Source organism: Haliotis cracherodii, unplaced genomic scaffold (assembly GCF_022045235.1).
Source record: "Haliotis cracherodii isolate W230 unplaced genomic scaffold, xgHalCrac1.p SCAF_3, whole genome shotgun sequence".
Classification (NCBI taxonomy): Eukaryota; Metazoa; Mollusca; class Gastropoda; order Lepetellida; family Haliotidae; genus Haliotis; species Haliotis cracherodii.
Genome location: NW_027266286.1, coordinates 73,169,493 through 73,187,999, shown reverse-complemented (window position 1 = coordinate 73,187,999; position 18,507 = coordinate 73,169,493). Strand labels below are relative to the sequence as shown.

Here is an 18,507-nt window from a genome sequence, read left to right as displayed (position 1 = left end):
GCGACTAAATGTATCGGGTGGTCAAGCTAGCTGACTTGATACATGTCATCGTATCCCGATTGCGTGGAGCGATGTTCATGATATCAATCATTGGATTGTCTGATCAAGACTCGATTATCTCCAGACTAACATAATATAGCTGGAATATTGCTGAGTGCGGGGTTCAACGACAAACATTTGGTCCCCATGGTAACCTCATTGTCAGAACTCTGTTCCACAAAGCGATCTTAGCGCTTCAGCGATCATAAGGCTATGCTAAAGTATGAAAGTTACGAAGATCTTAGCACCACAGCTGCTTGGTGCAACGGGGCCCTGGCCTCAGGGAGTCTTAGGATTAGGGTAAACATACTACGTTCCCATGGCAATCGTATCATTTGGGTAAACATACTTCGTACCCATGGTAATCGTATCATTTGGGTAAACATACTTCGTACCCATGGTAATCGTATCATTTGGGTAAAAATACTTCGTACCCATGGTAATCGTTGTATTAGGGTAAACATACTTCGTTCCCATGGTAATCGTAGCATGGTAAACATACTACGACATCAGAATATATTTTCAGTCACTGCCTCGAGGAATATCATTCTCCAACAGGTGGCGCCGAACATTCAGATAACAACATCGCCTTTTTATGTGATGACGCCATAACGGATTTTACCCGTATGTCTTGGAACATACGTCAAATACAGAGATGGAACATCTTTGCCTGGAAAGGAAGGAATGAGTAAATATTGCTTTACGACGCATCAGCAATATTTGAGCCATTCGCGAAGAGAACCAGGCAAACAAGCATGCCTATTCATCTGTCTAATTATTTTGTCGTATTGGACGTTGAGGGGGCATAAGTGCATTCAGTTGTTGCAATCCTTAGTAGCAAATGTTTTTGTGCTCTCCGATGAAGAGACCCTTGAAGATCCGGGGTAGAATAGGTCTTCAGCAACCCATTCTTGTAGTAGAAAAAAGCGACTATGCTTGTCGTAAGAGGCGACTAACGGGATTGGGTGGTCAGTCCCGTGGATCGATGCTCAAGATGTCAATCGCTGGAGTGTCTTGTCCAGACTCGATTATTTATAGACTGGAATATTGCTGCGTTAAACAACAAACAAATCTGAAAATGATGTGCAACGATTCTGACACGATACATCCAAACCCAGGTTTCCAAGCACCTCGTGCCCATGACGACCTGCCTCTGTCCGTTCATCATGAACTTTAGGCCCTATAGGGGTTGCCCAGTCATTATGTCCAGGGATATTACAACCTTTATTTGCCAGATGATCTAAAAACGGGTGGGATTCGAGATCAAATCATTTTCAGCTTTCAAGTGACATCGAAGAACATGTTGAAAATATGTCACATACTGTGCCCTCTCAGCAATTAATAATTTCGTTAGAATACATCGCGTTAGTTCATATCAGAAAATAACTGCATCACTATGTCACACGCGTATCTCCTGCACTAGTTCATGAAGTGGTATACCGTTACTAGTCAGTGTGTTTATCTTAACTCTGTGACGGCCGTGAGTGTTATGCGCAGTGAATGTAGCGCAGCTTGCTGAGCAGACGACACATCATGGCGGACACAGCCAGCACGCCCCTCCGACGGGAGAAAGTCGCAGTGATTGGCAGGTGAGTTCAGTGTGTAGTAGTTTTGCCTGGTTCAGTACGTGGTGGTGATGTAGTTTTTATTGGTGGAGGGATGTGGTTAAGGGGTGTACAGATGAGGTTTGGGTTTGGGGATCAGGCTCTGCTTCAGTGACACGTTGTCCCAGCATCAGTTTGTCAGGTGACACAGTGTTCTTGAGTATTTTACCCAAGAGTCTGCTTCAATCAGTTCGACGTCAGTGTTTTGCTTTGCTTGATGTTTAACGCCGAACCCAGCAATATTCCAGCTATATGACAGCGGTCTGTAAATAATCGAGTCTGGACCCTACAAACCAGTGATTGACTTCATGGGCATCGATCCTCATAACTGGGACACGATGACATGCATCAACCAAGTCAGCGATCCTGACCACCCGATTCCGTTAGACAAGCATGTTCGCCTTTTACGGTAGGCATGCGTTGCTGAAGACCTATTCTACCCCGGGTCTTCACTGGTCTCGGCGTCAGTGACCACACTTAACGGGCACGTGGGGCTGGTTGAGACGTGTTGTACATCCGTCGTTGTTCTCACTGACGCACATTTATACCATAGACAGGCGTGGTTATACCATACACGCGCTATCATATCAACGCACGGTAGTTTTGAAACAATGTTTATATACTTGTTGACATCCGTCGTAAAAAATCATAACACCAGGCTAGAAGTATTAAAAATAGTTTAGGTATGGTTAGGGTTAGGGTTATCGTAACCTAGGTTATTTGAAGAAGGAACAGCGGTGGCAATCTTCCCCTGTACTTTTATATCTTCACATATTCTGTACAATCAAGTTATTGGAATTAAATTAATATAATCTGGGAACGCCCAACTCCGTTCAGATTGCTATTTTCAATAAAGTGGGTACAAATGCCCTATGAATCACATCCCCTACACAACACTCAACGGATGATTACTTGAGGTGGTGATGACTGCAGAACCGCATTTGGGTGGTTGTTTCTGTGGCTGAAAAATAACCTGCCTGACTTTTCCACATTTCAAATTCATACGATTTTGATATGCAAACATTGTACACTCTTACGTCATCAATGCACATGTTTTGTTTGAAACATTTGAACAAACATTCCAGTGCATGGTAGACGGTTACAATCCTGACAGATAGATGGATATATTACTCTCCGTTATGCCTAGTCATGTGTGTGCTAGTGTGTCATCCGAGCTGGTATGGTGGGCCCACAAGGCCAGATGACCTACATCGACCATCTGTGATTGGAGAGACGCTGCCTGTATTGTGATGTATCATCATTCACGCTTCTCATTAACACGGGTTGTACACATCACAGGACGAGCATACTACTGGGTGGCTATAGCTAAGGTTGAAACGGGTAGGAAAACAAGAAAATTGAGTACTCGTAGATCATCATTTACGAGTAATTAAGTATGTGTAGAAAACGCCGCTAGCTACATATAGGCGGCAGATCTCAAGGTCGCAAAGCCACTTGAACTAGAATCATGAAATATCGCGATGATGAATTAACGAAGGTGGTTGGATGTGTGCTAATTCTTATAAAGTTAAAACAAGACATTCCGTCCGATAAGGAATATTACTTACAGTAATAACACAAATTTCAAAGTACGCTTTTCAAGAAACATCCATTTTACTACCGAAAAACAAATCATCATTGAGTTTTGATCACGTGATTTAAATCCGGCTACGAATCGACAGTCAGTTAAGTCCAAATGAAAAACACACGAGATGAAGCACTAGCTCGGAAATATCCCTCACTAAAGCCATCCGGGATATTAGTACGTGAACTCATCCGAAGTAATGACATTCAGCCTCCAGAAAGTCACTACCAAGGGTTACACCCTCCCTGGACTTTACAAACTCCCAAAGTTGACACTGCTTTAACATCAGAAGTCCCGAAAAAGGAAAACCCAACACTACTGCGATCAGTTGTTATCACTAAAATTCAAACTACCTGGCACAGCTAGGCCCATATATATAATGATGGATCCAAGAATCCTATCAACAACACTGCTGGTTACGGGATCCATGTCCACAGCTCTAAACCTCAAGCACATTCGGTTCGCCTGCCTGATGGTCAATCAATATTCACTGTTGAATTGGAGGCAATTAATCATGCATTCAAACGCATACTGGAAGCAAAGGCAGTCATCCTATAAAACTCGCTGAGTGCGCTCCAAGCCATCAGCGGCAGAAACTCAAACTCGAGACCAGACACAGTCAATAATAATCCAAACGAAATTACAAAACTATCGGACCAGGGGCAACAGGTGGAGCTGTGTTGGATCCCTTCTCACATTCATATTCATAAAAAAAAAGAAAAAAGCTCTCTAGACAAAAAGCTAGCTCTAGACAAAGCGGAGACACAGTCTATTCCCTTCAGTAAATTAGCAAACGCAGTGCCTCCATAGCCCAAAGATGACAAGCCCAGTGGGACGCAAGTAAGATCGGCAGATGGCTATACAAAATTCAACCCAAGATCCACCAAAAGCCGTACTCATACTTAAATGAAAGGAAAGTTGAACTTGCCATCTCACGCCTCAGATTCGGTAACAAAAAGCACTGTTCATCTTGCAATCAACCTGAATCCATTGCTCACTTGTTACTGGAATGTCAAGACCACGCCCCAGCCCGTGCTCGGTTACAACAAGAATTGCAGTAAGGTCTGCTATCTGTGGCAGACACATGGGGTTGTAACGCAAGATATAGCAGCTACAAGATACATGGTCGCACCCAGTGTCAGTGTACTTTATAAAAGGAAAGGGATGTGACGAGGTCAACTGACCAAGTTCGTTCCAGGACGAATTCAACGATGTCCACTGTAAAAACCCTATAAAACTCACACTTATTTCAAGCCAATACATTTAGCTACATAATGAGACATAGATGAAGAAAATCGAAGCCGTACTTTGGGAGCTAGCGTCTTCAGAAGTTCAAAATATCGTAATTTTTTTCTTCCGATCCCAAATCCCTGCTCAGAATTTGTACCGCTAACTTACCGTGTGGTTTTGTTTATTGGGTCGTGTACACAAATACCACGCGCTAAAACACGTTCAATTGATGGCACCCGTCAGCCAGTCCATCGGCATTTATTCCGCGACACCTAACCCTGATAAAGAAATGGTTGGTTGGTTGTTTTTTTGCTTAACGCCGCACTCAGCAATATTCCAGCTATATGACGGCGATCTGTAAATAGTCGAGTCTGGACCATACAATCCAGTGATCGATATCATGAGCATCGATCCACGCAATTGGGATCGATGACATGCATCAACCAAGTCAGCGAGCCTGACCACCCGATCCCGTTAGTCGCCTCTTACGACAAGTATAGTCACCTTTTACAAATAAATGCCGTCTCGCGTGTGTGGTTTGCAGTCAGTCTGTCTCGTGTTGACAGTGGCCTGATTGGACGGAGTTGGTGTATGCTGTTCGCCTGTGCGGGGTACGAAGTCAGCCTATATGACGTGGACCCGGAGCAGGTGGCCCGGGCTCTGGAGGACATCCGGGTCCAGCTGGACAAGCTGCAGAAGGAGGGGCTGCCCCGGGGGACGCTCAGTGCCCAGCAGCAGCGGGACCGCATCTCGCCCGTGGACTCCGTCAAGGACTGTGTTCAAGGCGCCTTCTACATCCAGGTATGATCCTTTCCAGATCTGTGTAAGGACAATATCAACGTGGTGTGTAATATGTAATATATTTAAGTAATGTCAGATCACAACTGGAAGGTATGTGTAAGGGGTGGACAATTGATATTGAGGGGGCTGTGCGTGTTTTTTGGTTAGAGCCACGTGGTTTTTCTTCTTCATGTTTAGCGTGAGTGAGTAAGTGTTGCTTTAAGCCACATCAGCAATATTCCAGCTATTCGCGGTTATTCATCTTTAGAGGCTAAGATTTATTATTATAAGTATCAAGGTGCCTTTTAATGCCTTCTTCCCCGCCCCGATCCTGACAAGATCTGTCTCAGGTCAAGTGTGCTAAGTCAATGCGCAAGTTATGTTTGATGACAGCGACATAGACGGTCGTGTAAGGTTTATTTGAGAGTAATTGATATGAACTGCCGTGCAAAAGTATGTATGCTTGAAAACTGAATTTGAGCAAAAATGACAAACGTTATCAAATTGTCACTAGGCTGACAACAGTCCCCCAACACAACGATTATAGCAATATTACATACATCACCATCACATAACTTTTTCTTTTCTAGCCACCATCAAAATTAGTGTAAACTTTCGTTTGCGCAGCAGTTTTTATGTCCGCGCATGTAACGTTTAAGGACAACTGAAATATATGGTCATAAGAAAAATGTTTAAGGACAATATAGACCTGGGTACTAGTATATGGTGGCGCATGTATGGTCATATGGAAAGTGTTTAAGGACAATATAGACCTGGGTACTAGTATATGGTGGCGCATGTATGGTCATATGGAAAGTGTTTAAGGACAATATAGACCTGGGTACTAGTATATGGTGGCGCATGTATGGTCATATGGAAAGTGTTTAAGGACAATATAGACCTGGGTACTAGTATATGGTGGCGCATGTATGGTCATATGGAAAGTGTTTAAGGACAATATAGACCTGGGTACTAGTATATGGTGGCGCATGTATGGTCATATGGAAAGTGTTTAAGGACAATATAGACCTGGGTACTAGTATATGGTGGCGCATGTATGGTCATATGGAAAGTGTTTAAGGACAATATAGACCTGGGTACTAGTACATGGTGGCGCATGTATGGTCATATGGAAAGTGTTTAAGGACAATATAGACCTGGGTACTAGTATATGGTGGCGCATGTATGGTCATATGGAAAGTGTTTAAGGACAATATAGACCTGGGTACTAGTACATGGTGGCGCATGGAGCGTGTGAAGACGCATGAGATACATGGCTGTGCAAAGATAGCGAAAGGGAAACTGAGTTATTGCTGCGCATGGAACGCTGAAGGACGAGTGATATATGTCATGTTTCTCCATTGCCACAGGAATGTGTCCCGGAGCGGCTAGAGCTCAAACAGAAAGTATGGGCCGAGTTGGACAGTCTGGTGTCGGGCGATGTGATCCTGGCGAGCTCAACCAGCGCCTTGCTACCATCATTGATCTCCGAAAAACTATCCAACAGGTCAAGGTTCATCGTCGTCCACCCGGTATGTGAGGTCAAGCTCAGTGCATTCCACCAACGAACAACCTTTTCAAAGATCTGATTAAGTAAACGGATTCAATGTATTTCAATCTGTAAACATATTCGCGACATTCTACCAATAAGAGAAATGCAATCCATTCAACCAAGTTACCTTGTTTAATGCATTCATCCCGGTAAACACGTTCGTTACATCCACAAAATAGGTTACCACGTTTCATTCATTCCATACCGTAAGGATCCATCCAATTAACTCAGCATGTTAGAGGAATTCAACCAAGCGAACACATTCTTTAGGGCATGGCCCCAATGAAGAGTTGGTACTGTAGTCCAAGCTTGTCGTGAGAGGCGACTAACGGTCATGTCATCGTATCCCAATTGAAATCGATGCTCATGGTGGCAACCACTGGATTGTATGATCCAGATTCGATTATTTACAGACCGCCGTCATTTTCCTGGAATATTACAAAGTGCGGTGTTAAACAATAAACAAACAAATTTAGGGCTTGATATTTAGTCCAACGCCCCATCCTTCAAGACATCAGCCTACAGGACAGATCACGTATAAAATGTCTTCTTATATCTGATGCCACAAGTTTCTGTTCCCCACACAGACCAACCCACCTTTCTATGCCCCGTTGGTGGAACTTATCCCCGCCCCTTGGACTGCCGAAGACGTCGTACCCACGACGAGGACGTTGATGGACGTCATCGGTCAGGACCCCATCGTTCTCAACCGGGAGATTGACGGCTTCGTCCTCAACCGAATCCAGTACGCTATCATGGGGGAAGGGTGGCGTCTTATCAGGGTAAATATATTAGCATATACCATATACATCACATGCTATTTTGTATCAGAGTAAATACATTAGGTCACCATGGTAATCCTTAGAATTTGAGTAAACACATTCGTCACCATGGAAATGTTAGCATCCCCATAGGTCACCATGCTATTCTTCGCATTGTAGTAAACACATTCGTCACCATGGAAATGTTGGCATCAGGGTAAATACGTTACGTCACCATGGTAATCCTTAGCATTAGAGCAAAGACATTACGTCACCATGGAAATGTAAGCATCGGGATAAACACATTATGTCACCATGGAAATGTTAGAAATAGGGTAAACATGGTACGTCACCATGGAAACGTTAGCTCAAGACATTGGTCACCATGGTAATCTTAGCATCATGGTAAACATATTACGGCACCATTGTTTTGCTAAAGACAGAATGTGTGTTTCGGTCACTGCTTCAAGACGTACAAAAGAAATTCACTGAAAGATGGAGTTCACCATTTCTTAATTGTTTCACAATGACAACCAGCATGATCAACGAACAATGATTTTTAAACCTGAGGCCAATTCCGGAATAATAAATGGTCGGCCCCCAAACAGTGCACCGACAGAATTGCATATTATTCACAGACACGTTTGTTCTTCTAACTGTGACTATTAGGTTTGCTAAAGAACACCTGGCAGTATGGGAAAGTCAAATTCAAATCTATTTTCAGACCTTAAATGCAACTACAACAATTCTATATATGGACATACAGACATTTAAGGTGGTTCATAAAGTACACCAGGACATGTTGAACAGCCTTGCAGGGTGACTTCATGCGACTTCAACATCTGATTTGTTTGTTGTTTAACGCCGTACCCAGCAATAGTCCAGCTATATGACGGCGGTCTGTAAATAATCGAATCTGGACCACACAATCCAATGATTGATATCATGAGCATCGATCGACGCAACCGGGATACGATGACATGCATCAACCAAGTCAGCGAGCCTGACCACCCGATCCCGTTAGTCGCCTCTTGCGACAAGCATAGTCGCCTGTTATGGCAAGCATGGGTTGCTGAAGACCTATTCTACCCCGGATCTTCACGGGTCTGCAACATATGAAGATTAATTATGTGTTAATATAGCGAGTTGGAAACGTTCGTGTTGGATGTTTCTTTCCAACAATCCTGAAATGACTGCCGTCTTCAACATCAGATTCATACACAGGGCATGCTTTTATGACATCAAGGCGGCATGGTGAGATTGAAATAGGTTTATGTTGTATGTTCCCTACAGGTCGGCATGGTGAGATTGTAATAGGTTTATGTTGTATGTTCCCTACACGACGGCATGGTGAGATTGTAATAGGTTTATGTTGTATGTTCCCTACAGGTCGGCATGGTGAGATTGTAATAGGTTTATGTTGTATGTTCCCTACAGGTCGGCATGGTGAGATTATAATAGGTTTATGTTGTATGTTCCCTACAGGACGACATGGTGAGATTGTAATAGGTTTATGTTGTATGTTCCCTACAGGTCGGCATGGTGAGATTGTAATAGGTTTATGTTGTATGTTCCCTACAGGACGGCATGGTGAGATTATAATAGGTTTATGTTGTATGTTCCCTACAGGTCGGCATGGTGAGATTGTAATAGGTTTATGTTGTATGTTCCCTACAGGACGGCATGGTGAGATTGTAATAGGTTTATGTTGTATGTTCCCTACAGGTCGGCATGGTGAGATTGTAATAGGTTTATGTTGTATGTTCCCTACAGGTCGGCATGGTGAGATTGTAATAGGTTTATGTTGTATGTTCCCTACACGACGGCATGGTGAGATTGTAATAGGTTTATGTTGTATGTTCCCTACACGACGGCATGGTGAGATTGTAACAGGTTTATGTTGTATGTTCCCTACAGGACGGCATGGTGAGATTGTAATAGGTTTATGTTGTATGTTCCCTACAGGTCGGCATGGTGAGATTATAATAGGTTTATGTTGTATGTTCCCTACACGACGGCATGGTGAGATTGTAATAGGTTTATGTTGTATGTTCCCTACAGGACGGCATGGTGAGATTGTAATAGGTTTATGTTGTATGTTCCCTACACGACGGCATGGTGAGATTGTAATAGGTTTATGTTGTATGTTCCCTACACGACGGCATGGTGAGATTGTAATAGGTTTATGTTGTATGTTCCCTACAGGTCGGCATGGTGAGATTGTAATAGGTTTATGTTGTATGTTCCCTACAGGACGGCATGGTGAGATTGTAATAGGTTTACGTTGTATGTTCCCTACACGACGGCATGGTGAGATTGTAATAGGTTTATGTTGTATGTTCCCTACACGACGGCATGGTGAGATTGTAATAGGTTTATGTTGTATGTTCCCTACACGACGGCATGGTGAGATTGTAATAGGTTTATGTTGTATGTTCCCTACAGGACGGCATGGTGAGATTGTAATAGGTTTATGTTGTATGTTCCCTACAGGACGGCATGGTGAGATTATAATAGGTTTATGTTGCATGTTCCCTACAGGACGGCATGGTGAGATTGTAATAGGTTTATGTTGTATGTTCCCTACAGGACGGCATTGTTAGCGTTGCTGACTTCGACCGCGTGATGTCGTCCGGCCTTGGTGTGAGATATGCCTTTGTTGGACCTTTCGAAACAGCTTATCTTAACGCAGAGGGTATGTACACTACGTGCGTGTGACGTGGGTTATGTATGTGTACGTGGTGCGTGTGATAGGGGTGATATCATGCTGTGGCTATTTGGTTTTCAAAATGCTTTGTCACACGCATGTCTTGAGCCGTGACTGTACATGCCTATTGCATCTTAGACCGTGGTCAATCTCCCAAGTTTGTTTCGATCCTAGTCTGTCTTACAGACCCTGATACAAATATATATCAAATACAGCCAATGCGAGTCTATAATGTTTGGCAAGTCTAGATTACTGCAGTATGTGAAAATGAAGAGAGTCACTGGGCTCCCTTTTATTATATTTTTAATATGATAACTGAACAACTATTTATTTCTGTACGTTATAAACCTCCGGTGACGTCATCCTATTGTTCTCTATTCGGGTAAAATCTCATAAACAGGGATGTTGTAATGTCCCTGGGATTTCTTAGGATATTTAAGTCATATTTGGTATATAATGTGTTATAATATCCCAGAGATTTTATATAATGTCCTGGGTATTTTATTAATTTATCTTCCGTTCAGATTGTAACATGTGAGTGTACCACAAGGCTACAGATAAGCCTCACTGGTTTTTAGAATGTCCTTTTCAAGATCCGTACGCCAGCAACAGATATTTTACGCCCGTTTCCTAAGGTTCATGGAAAGTATGTTCGAAACATGTTGATAAATGTTGTTTTAAGTTTCTTTTCTCGGTTTATAAGTAAGATAAAACACTTCCCCTCGGGTTGTTATGATATTTAATACCCTCGGAAAATCCCTCGGGATGCGGGTTTTAAATATCATAACAACCCTCGGGAGTGTTTTATCCTATACATATGTTTATTTCAGAGACTAGATGTTAGTCTATTTCTATCCGTCAGACAAATGATGTTGCCCGTTTCACATTTCAGGTTTTTTAAGCTACTGTGAACGTTACCGGGACATGATCCTTCGCGTTCAGAGGTCAGCCGGTGACCCGGAAGTGATGGATGGTGACACAATGGAGCGCGTGCAGAAGGAGATGGAGCAGGTGGCGGGTCCGGTGTCTGAGCTGGACAGCAGACGACAATGGCGGGATAGGAGACTTCTCGGCCTGGCCAAACTAAAGAGGGACTTGAACGACAAGTAGAAGCAACATGGCCGTGGAAATGAAAACTGGTGTCCGATGCGAGAAACTATGCGAATATGTTTAATTTATGAGTAGGCACGGAGCTCTCAAGGGCCATGAAGATGCCGATTTGGGGGCTTCTTGAGGACATGTCCATCAGATCGTTGTAGTGTAACGTTAAGACAAGATAAATACGGCACTGACACAATACTATTAAATATGATTGCAGAGGTAATTAGTTGGGAGTTGTTATTTGCCCTACGTATTTCAGTATTGCTACTTTATAAACAGGACAATCGAGCAGCCTATTGGTTGAAGCGTTCGATCGTCACGCCGAAGACCTGGGTTCGATTCCCGACATGGGTACAATGAATGAAGCCCATTTCTGGTGTCCCCTGCCGTGATATTGCAGGAATATTGCTAAAAGCGGCGTAAAATCAAATTCTCTCACTCACTCACTCACTTTACAAACATCCAATGAAGTTATCGCATTTATTTCATAATCTTTGAAAATGGCCTACTTGGGTATAGCGTCAAGAGGTATGTGTGTTATAGGCGTTTTACCTACCAACTAATCCTCTTTTGTTCACACCATGTTATTTTTCTACGTTCATATACCACACCTGTCCAGACATCTCTGCTCAAATTTGCCATGCCACGACAGATCCGCTGTAGTCATATGAAAAAACTTCCTTTGGCTAGTCTACATTCAACATTACAGCAATATCCATTTGTGTCTCTCGGTGTTGGTGAATGCCTGATTCGCTGCTTCCAGCCAACACCTGACATGCCACACCAAAAGAGGGCTTCACACATTGTATCCGTATAGGGAATCGAACCGGCACCGTCGGTGTTATGAGCGAACGCTGTAGCACTAGACCACCCCGATGCTGCTCAAATATTCAGTTTCACTGCTCTGACGCTGCAGACTTCTTGTACATAACAGTAAGTGAGTGAGTTTAGTTTTACGCCGCTTTTAGCAATATTCCAGCAATATCACGGTGGGGGACACCAGAAATGGGCTTCACACATTGTACCCATGTCGGGAATCGAACCCGGGTCTTCGGCGTGACGAGCGAACGCTTTAACCACTAGGCTACCCGACCGCCCCCTTGCACATAACAAGCCGTATATCGAAGGTGAGCCCATATTTATTTGTGAGCAATTATTATACATATTGTCATCTTGTGACATACACGTGGATTCGTGTTGACAGCTTCCCCTCTTGGCTATATATATGTAGTCTTCTGGGACTTGTGTGGATTTCTTTGTTACTGAGACGCATCCAGTGTTTCCACATAATCGATATGAGTTCCTCTTCCAATACATAGACTTGAATAGCATTGTACTTATCCGTAACCATTCTCACATCATATGACAAACAGTGGACCAATGACCCAAGCCGAACACGTTACAGCTAGATATGTCGCAATAACAGGCATTCTTGCAGACACACGACGCAGACACACGACCGAGAAACACCACGCAGACAGACACAACACAGACATGGATCCGACACAGACAGGCACAGGGCACAGGGCACAGGGCACAGGAAGACTTGTTCCCGTTGGTTCCTGCGATATGACCACCATGGAAGGTTGACACCAACAGGAACCAGTCTAAGGGCACCGGGATATACACGGCACACCCAGACACACACCAATATGGTGCAGGGGTATTAGTTCTGATCACGCTTGAGTTTGGCCAGTGAGGCCAGGCGTTCGTCCCTCCATCTCCGTCTGTCAGCAAGGCCTTCAAGTGGAATTGTTTGGCTGAGCTCCTGCTGTACCGTCTCTGCCGTCGGGATGTCGTACAACACCGGGGGCGGCGTGAACGTCTCGCATACCTTGTAGGCACCAGCAGCATAACGATGGCAGTAGTCTACGACCCCTGCAAAGACAGGTACCCCAAAAACAATAAATACCTTTGTCAAAAAGACACACATGTTGCATAGATGGTGATCAGATATTTGGTATGAAACTAATAACCACATTCTATGCGCATGCCAAAAATCCCCTCAACTTCTGAGGTAAGAAGACAGGCACATCAAGAATGCATCATCTACAAGGCCCTATATTGTCCGCGTTGCCTCTTTTAACAAACCTTGGGAAATATCGTCTTGAAATATCCAGTAAATATTGTATGACTGCAATTGGAATTCCCTGCCAAAATCACTACCATACACTGATCCCCTTGGATTTTCTGGATTAGACTAGGTTCCCAGCCATCTTTGCTTGTCGTAAGAGGCGACTTAATGGATGGGGAGGTCTGGCTCAGTGATTTGGTTGATGGCGTGACATCGTACCGGACGCCTGACGTTGCTCACAGCATCTGTGACTCGTTTGTCTGGTCCAGCCTAGATGTTGTTCAGGCCGCGGTCTTGTTCATATAGCTGGAATAGTGCTGTGTCAAACAGCAAACAACATACACTGATACCCACGTGTGTCTATTTGAAGTTTGAATTCCTTTAGAATTTAGACAGTATTCCTTTCTATTCCTTAATATGTTTTCGAGGTTTCGTATGACCCCGGTCCCCAACGTTACTGCACTGTTAGGCCTACTTGCTTGAGACCAGGATGAACAGAAATGTGGGCGTCACTACTGTTTTGAAATGCGCCAAGTACCTACCATCAGCATTGAGGTGCATTGTCTCCAGGGGTCCGATGAAGGCGTAGCGTGGCCCCAGTCCGTCATACATGACTCGGTCAATGTCACTTGGACTCAGCACCCCGGACTAGAAACGGACAGGAACGTGTGGGGTGAGGCGAAATGAGGTTTATAGAATGTATATAGCGACGGTGGCTTCTTGTACTGGTCCGGACTAATGCCGGTTTAATAGTTCTAGCCCACAGAGATACCATGTTTAACAATATTACACAGACACATTATACTGAGTCCTAGACGGCCAGTCATTGTTTGATTCCTTTAGTGCTGGGCGCCAGTAATAACAAGTACTATCTTTCAATGTCTTTTGGTGTGACCACTGATCTTCCGTCAGACGCTGTATCCACCACATCACGGCCGCGGTGCATGTGCTTGTAATGATATACAGGCGTCTCATACATAGAAAGGTATGGACGTAGGGCTTTATTGAGTAAGTTGTCCTAAAGGGATAACTTTATTTTAATGTGACAGCTTATGACAGTCACCGCACTTCGGCATATGAAGAGACCGCATCCCTGGTGTAGTGGATAGAGCGTCTGCCCAGAGAGCGGAAGGTCGGTATTCGATCTCCCGGTCGCCTTAAATTTGACGCTAAAAGATGGTTCTTGTTACCCTGCCTGGTGTTCGGTATTAAAGGGAATAAAATAAGGACTTGTCGTCTCGGAATCAGTTTACTGTATCTGAGAGGGCTACCCATGGTAAAATGACATGGCATCTCACTTGGCTAGCACAGCCAACATAACCCCTAGACTTGTTCGTACAAGAAGCCATACACACACTTACACGCACGTCGCTATAATCGGCTATACACGTGCAATTCTTTTGAACGCGACGGTAAACCTCATTTTACCTCACCTCACCCAACATATGAAAATGATAATAGTGATCTCACAGAGTTGAGACAAAAACCGTTCTGTCGAGAAGGTATGACCAATATAGAGACCACCATGCCCCAACAATCGTTAATGGTGGCATACCAAATGCGGTTGGCATCAAAGCGAAGTGTTTACCTGGACCACTTGCAAACATTGGTTGATGATGGCATGCTTCACAAAGTTGATGATCACATCAGATCCCTTATCTTGGCCATGTTTTGTACTGATGACATACTTAATCAAATTGGAGATGACATCAGATACTTTACTTTGACAAAGTCAATCAAAATGGAGGTGACATCAGATCCCTTACCTTGGCCATGTTTTATACTGGTGACATACTTGATCAAGTTGCAGGTGGCATCAGATTCTTTACTTTGACAAAGTCAATCAAAATGGAGGTGACATCAGATCCCTTACCTTGGCCATGTTTTATACTGGTGACATACTTGATCAAATTGGAGATGGCATCAGGTACTTTACTTTGACAAAGTCAATCAAACTGGAGGTGACATCAGATCCCTTACCTTGGCCATGTTTTATACTGGTGACATACTTGATCAAAGTGGAGGTGGCATCAGATACTTTACTTTGACTATGTCAATCACAATACTTTGACAGTGGCAATCAAATTGGAGGTGACATCAGATACTTTACTTTGACAATGCCAATCAAATTGGAGATGACATCAGATCCCTCACCTTGACCATGTCCCAGCATTCGTTGATGATGGCGTACTGGATGCGGTTGAGGGCAAAGCCTGGGACCTCCTTGTTGAGGGTGACTGGGGACTGTCCAACTTCCTCCAGCAGAGCCCGGGTCCTCTGGGTTACTTCCGGGGACGTCCATGGCGCGGGGATCAGCTCCACCAGCGGGATGAAGTAGGGGGGATTTACCTACAACACCTAAAGTGGTCATTTGCATAGTCTAGTCAGTGATTTAATCAGTTCGCATTTCACACATTGATGATTTTCGCAAAAACAACATTAAAAGTACTGCCATAGTTGACAAACTACAAAAACTTCGCAGACATTACAAACGCCAGAGGAAGTCCCTTATCATGTGTTACTATCATTTCACACATTGTACCCATATCGCGAATCGAACCCGGGTCCTTGGTGTGACGAGCGAACGTTTTAACCACTAGGCTACCCCTACGCCCCTTATCGGCCTGTGACTTTGAAACTCTGAATAAAACTTTGAAGGTAAAAATTGTGTCTTTTACGAGTTATGAAACAAATCATACAATTTATCCAACACTGAATGATTCATTGTAACATTATTTTGGTCGGAAATAAATGTTTCTGTAAGTTGGAGCTCTGGCTCCGAGAGTTGGGAAACAAGGAATCAGAAAACCGAGTTGTCCTCATAAAGCCATATTCCCTTACCGGGTGTGCAATCAGTACATTCTCTCTGTGCTTCAAATTTTCTGCAAAATCTGAAGACTTGATGCAGCTGCTTGAGCTTGCAAGAACCATGTTGTCTGTTGCATGCTGGTCCATCTGCTCAAACACTTTCCTCTTGAGGTTGACATCTTCAGGAACACATTCCTTTAAACATCAATGAACATCAGCTGGGATTATCAACCATCTGCCGGCAGAATGTCAAATAGTACGTATTTTGTGTTATACTAGCGCCATCAGAACATGTATTGTAATTCTTTGAGACTGTTGTTTCATAAACGTTGCCATTGATTAAAAGAAATAAAAAAAATAACATTTTGAGCACGAAAAACATCAATCACAAAACGTGTATGCTAATCATTAGTACAAATGTAGCAGTAATGAAAGTGCTTAAGTCATTGGTGAAAATGAAATCCTTCATACCAATGTTTGATACTTGGAATATAACTTACTGCAGCAAGACCAACGTGTCTTATACAATTTAAGATTGAAATCGAAACATGGTCAGGTTGTAAATTGATTTGTACATGTGAGCAAATGTATGTGTAACCCATATCAAATTTACACACACTAATTTAAAAATGTTTAAAATTGGTGTAAATGTCATTGTACCTGTACGTGTCTGGCACCCAGCATGCACTCTGCCAGATTACTACTTCCGGTGACGAGCTGAGCTTGTTCTGCGGCGGACAACTTGCCTCTGAGGTTGCCCTGCTTCTCGTAACGGGCCAGGGACTCCTGGATTGAGGCCAGAGCGCCTTTAACCTGCTCCGGGCTAATGTCATATATGGACACCCGGTACCCAGCACCAGTGAATATCATGGACCAGATGCGTCCAATCAGGCCACTGTAAGAGAACATATACATGCTGATTGGTTAATAGCGTCATTATTATATAAAGGAAATGATTGACTTGAGATTCAAGATTCTTTATTTCAGGACTGGAGGCCTTTGCGGTCCGGAGTACAATACATTTATATTTAATTTATTTGTGGATAGTACACAAATGATGTACAATTATTCCATGATATGTGACGAAATACATTATACATAATTATATTTGTTTGGGTTTTTTTGTGTGTGTGTTTTTTTAATTTGGTATTACATACATTTCTCTTCACTTACAAAGCAAGACCTTTGATTGCTGAATGTGTTGTAGGGGCAGTTAGTTAAATTAATCTCTGTAGGATGTTTATGGTAATATTGTGGAATGAATGTATTTCTACTTTTCTTTTATCAGAAACCATAATTATAATAGATTATATGGTCACTGCTTTAATGAACGGACTACAACAAAATGGTACTCGTCCTCAACAACGGATTGACTGATATTGTAAGCGAGTCCAATTTGAATGAAAACAGTTCATGTATATTTTTTGCTTTAATGCGTTTGCAGAACGTCATAATGATCATCTATGGCGGAAACAAGTGGGAGTGAGGTAACAACATCATTTCCCTGAAAAGTGTCGAGATTCCCTACCCTTAATTAGAATCAATATCAATCGCATATTTAAAAGGGTTCTACGAAAGACTTAGTTTTCATCTATCCGAAGGTTAAAATATAGGCCTCCTGACTCGATCTCAGCTCTGTCTCAGAGAGTTGGGAAACAAAGACAGAGTTGTCGTTCTTTGCGCGCGTGGCATGCAAACTGGCTTGAGTTAAAACGAAGATGTCTTTGTTTGTGATCAGTTCCCATCGGTTTCACCAGATTGTAGTGAATCCACTGTGACAACTGTTGTCCCCGACTGGAGACTTACCTCCCTACGATAGCGACCTTCCTGTCGTTTGTGTCCGCCATTCTTTGCTGTGTGCTGTTGTCCGATCTGTGTTATTGGGGCACTGCGGCCGGCTGTCTGTGTTGTGAGGAGATAAGCCGGGTTGTGTACAGGTCGCGCGACCTGGTTGTGCCGACCTGGTTGTGCCGACCTCGGGGCTCTCCGCTGTGTCGGGCTGTGTCAAGTGGTGGGCGTGACGGCAGCACTGTTGCGGAGTTGCATTTTTGTATTTTGTTCAACGTGTCTGTGACGTTTTTCACATTTTTACAGCCGTTCTGTCTCCTTATCGTTTTGTTTCATCGGAATTGGTGTGGGTAATGTTTGTCTGTTTGTTGTTTAACGCCGCAATCAGCAATATTCCAGCAATATGACGGTGGTCTGTAAAACTGGACCAGACAATCCAGTTATTAACATCATGAGCATCGATCCACGTAATTGGAAT

General features: G+C 43.4%; 2 protein-coding genes across 2 annotated transcripts; one reads left to right on the top strand and one right to left on the bottom strand.

Annotated features, from left to right (window-relative positions):
• Positions 1 to 1,547: 1,547 nt before the first annotated feature.
• Positions 1,548 to 11,575, top strand: LOC139474390 (lambda-crystallin-like). The gene is made up of 6 exons (XM_071257381.1): positions 1,548 to 1,628; positions 5,025 to 5,259; positions 6,609 to 6,770; positions 7,378 to 7,572; positions 10,141 to 10,246; positions 11,151 to 11,575. The coding sequence occupies exons 1-6, from the start codon at positions 1,573 to 1,575 to the stop codon at positions 11,366 to 11,368; spliced, it is 972 nt and encodes a 323-aa protein (XP_071113482.1). The 5' UTR covers positions 1,548 to 1,572; the 3' UTR covers positions 11,369 to 11,575.
• A 1,309-nt stretch (positions 11,576 to 12,884) lies between these two features.
• On the bottom strand, positions 12,885 to 18,224 carry LOC139474600 (lambda-crystallin-like). The gene is made up of 6 exons (XM_071257673.1): positions 18,048 to 18,224; positions 16,902 to 17,136; positions 16,275 to 16,436; positions 15,588 to 15,782; positions 13,976 to 14,081; positions 12,885 to 13,237 (listed from the first exon to the last, which is right to left on the bottom strand). The coding sequence occupies exons 1-6, from the start codon at positions 18,086 to 18,088 to the stop codon at positions 13,026 to 13,028; spliced, it is 951 nt and encodes a 316-aa protein (XP_071113774.1). The 5' UTR covers positions 18,089 to 18,224; the 3' UTR covers positions 12,885 to 13,025.
• Between the last annotated feature and the right edge of the window lie 283 nt (positions 18,225 to 18,507).

Coding starts and splice junctions, on each gene's coding strand:
- LOC139474600 (XM_071257673.1), bottom strand. CDS start 18,088: ATGGCGGACACAAACGACAGGAAGGTCGCTATCGTAGGGAG. Junction 16,437..16,901: donor TGGGTGCCAGACACGTACAG/GTACAATGACAT, acceptor TGATGTTTAAAG/GAATGTGTTCCTGAAGATGT. Junction 13,238..13,975: donor AATGCACCTCAATGCTGATG/GTAGGTACTTGG, acceptor CTGTCTTTGCAG/GGGTCGTAGACTACTGCCAT.
- LOC139474390 (XM_071257381.1), top strand. CDS start 1,573: ATGGCGGACACAGCCAGCACGCCCCTCCGACGGGAGAAAGTCGCAGTG. Junction 1,629..5,024: donor AAAGTCGCAGTGATTGGCAG/GTGAGTTCAGTG, acceptor TCGTGTTGACAG/TGGCCTGATTGGACGGAGTT. Junction 5,260..6,608: donor AAGGCGCCTTCTACATCCAG/GTATGATCCTTT, acceptor CCATTGCCACAG/GAATGTGTCCCGGAGCGGCT.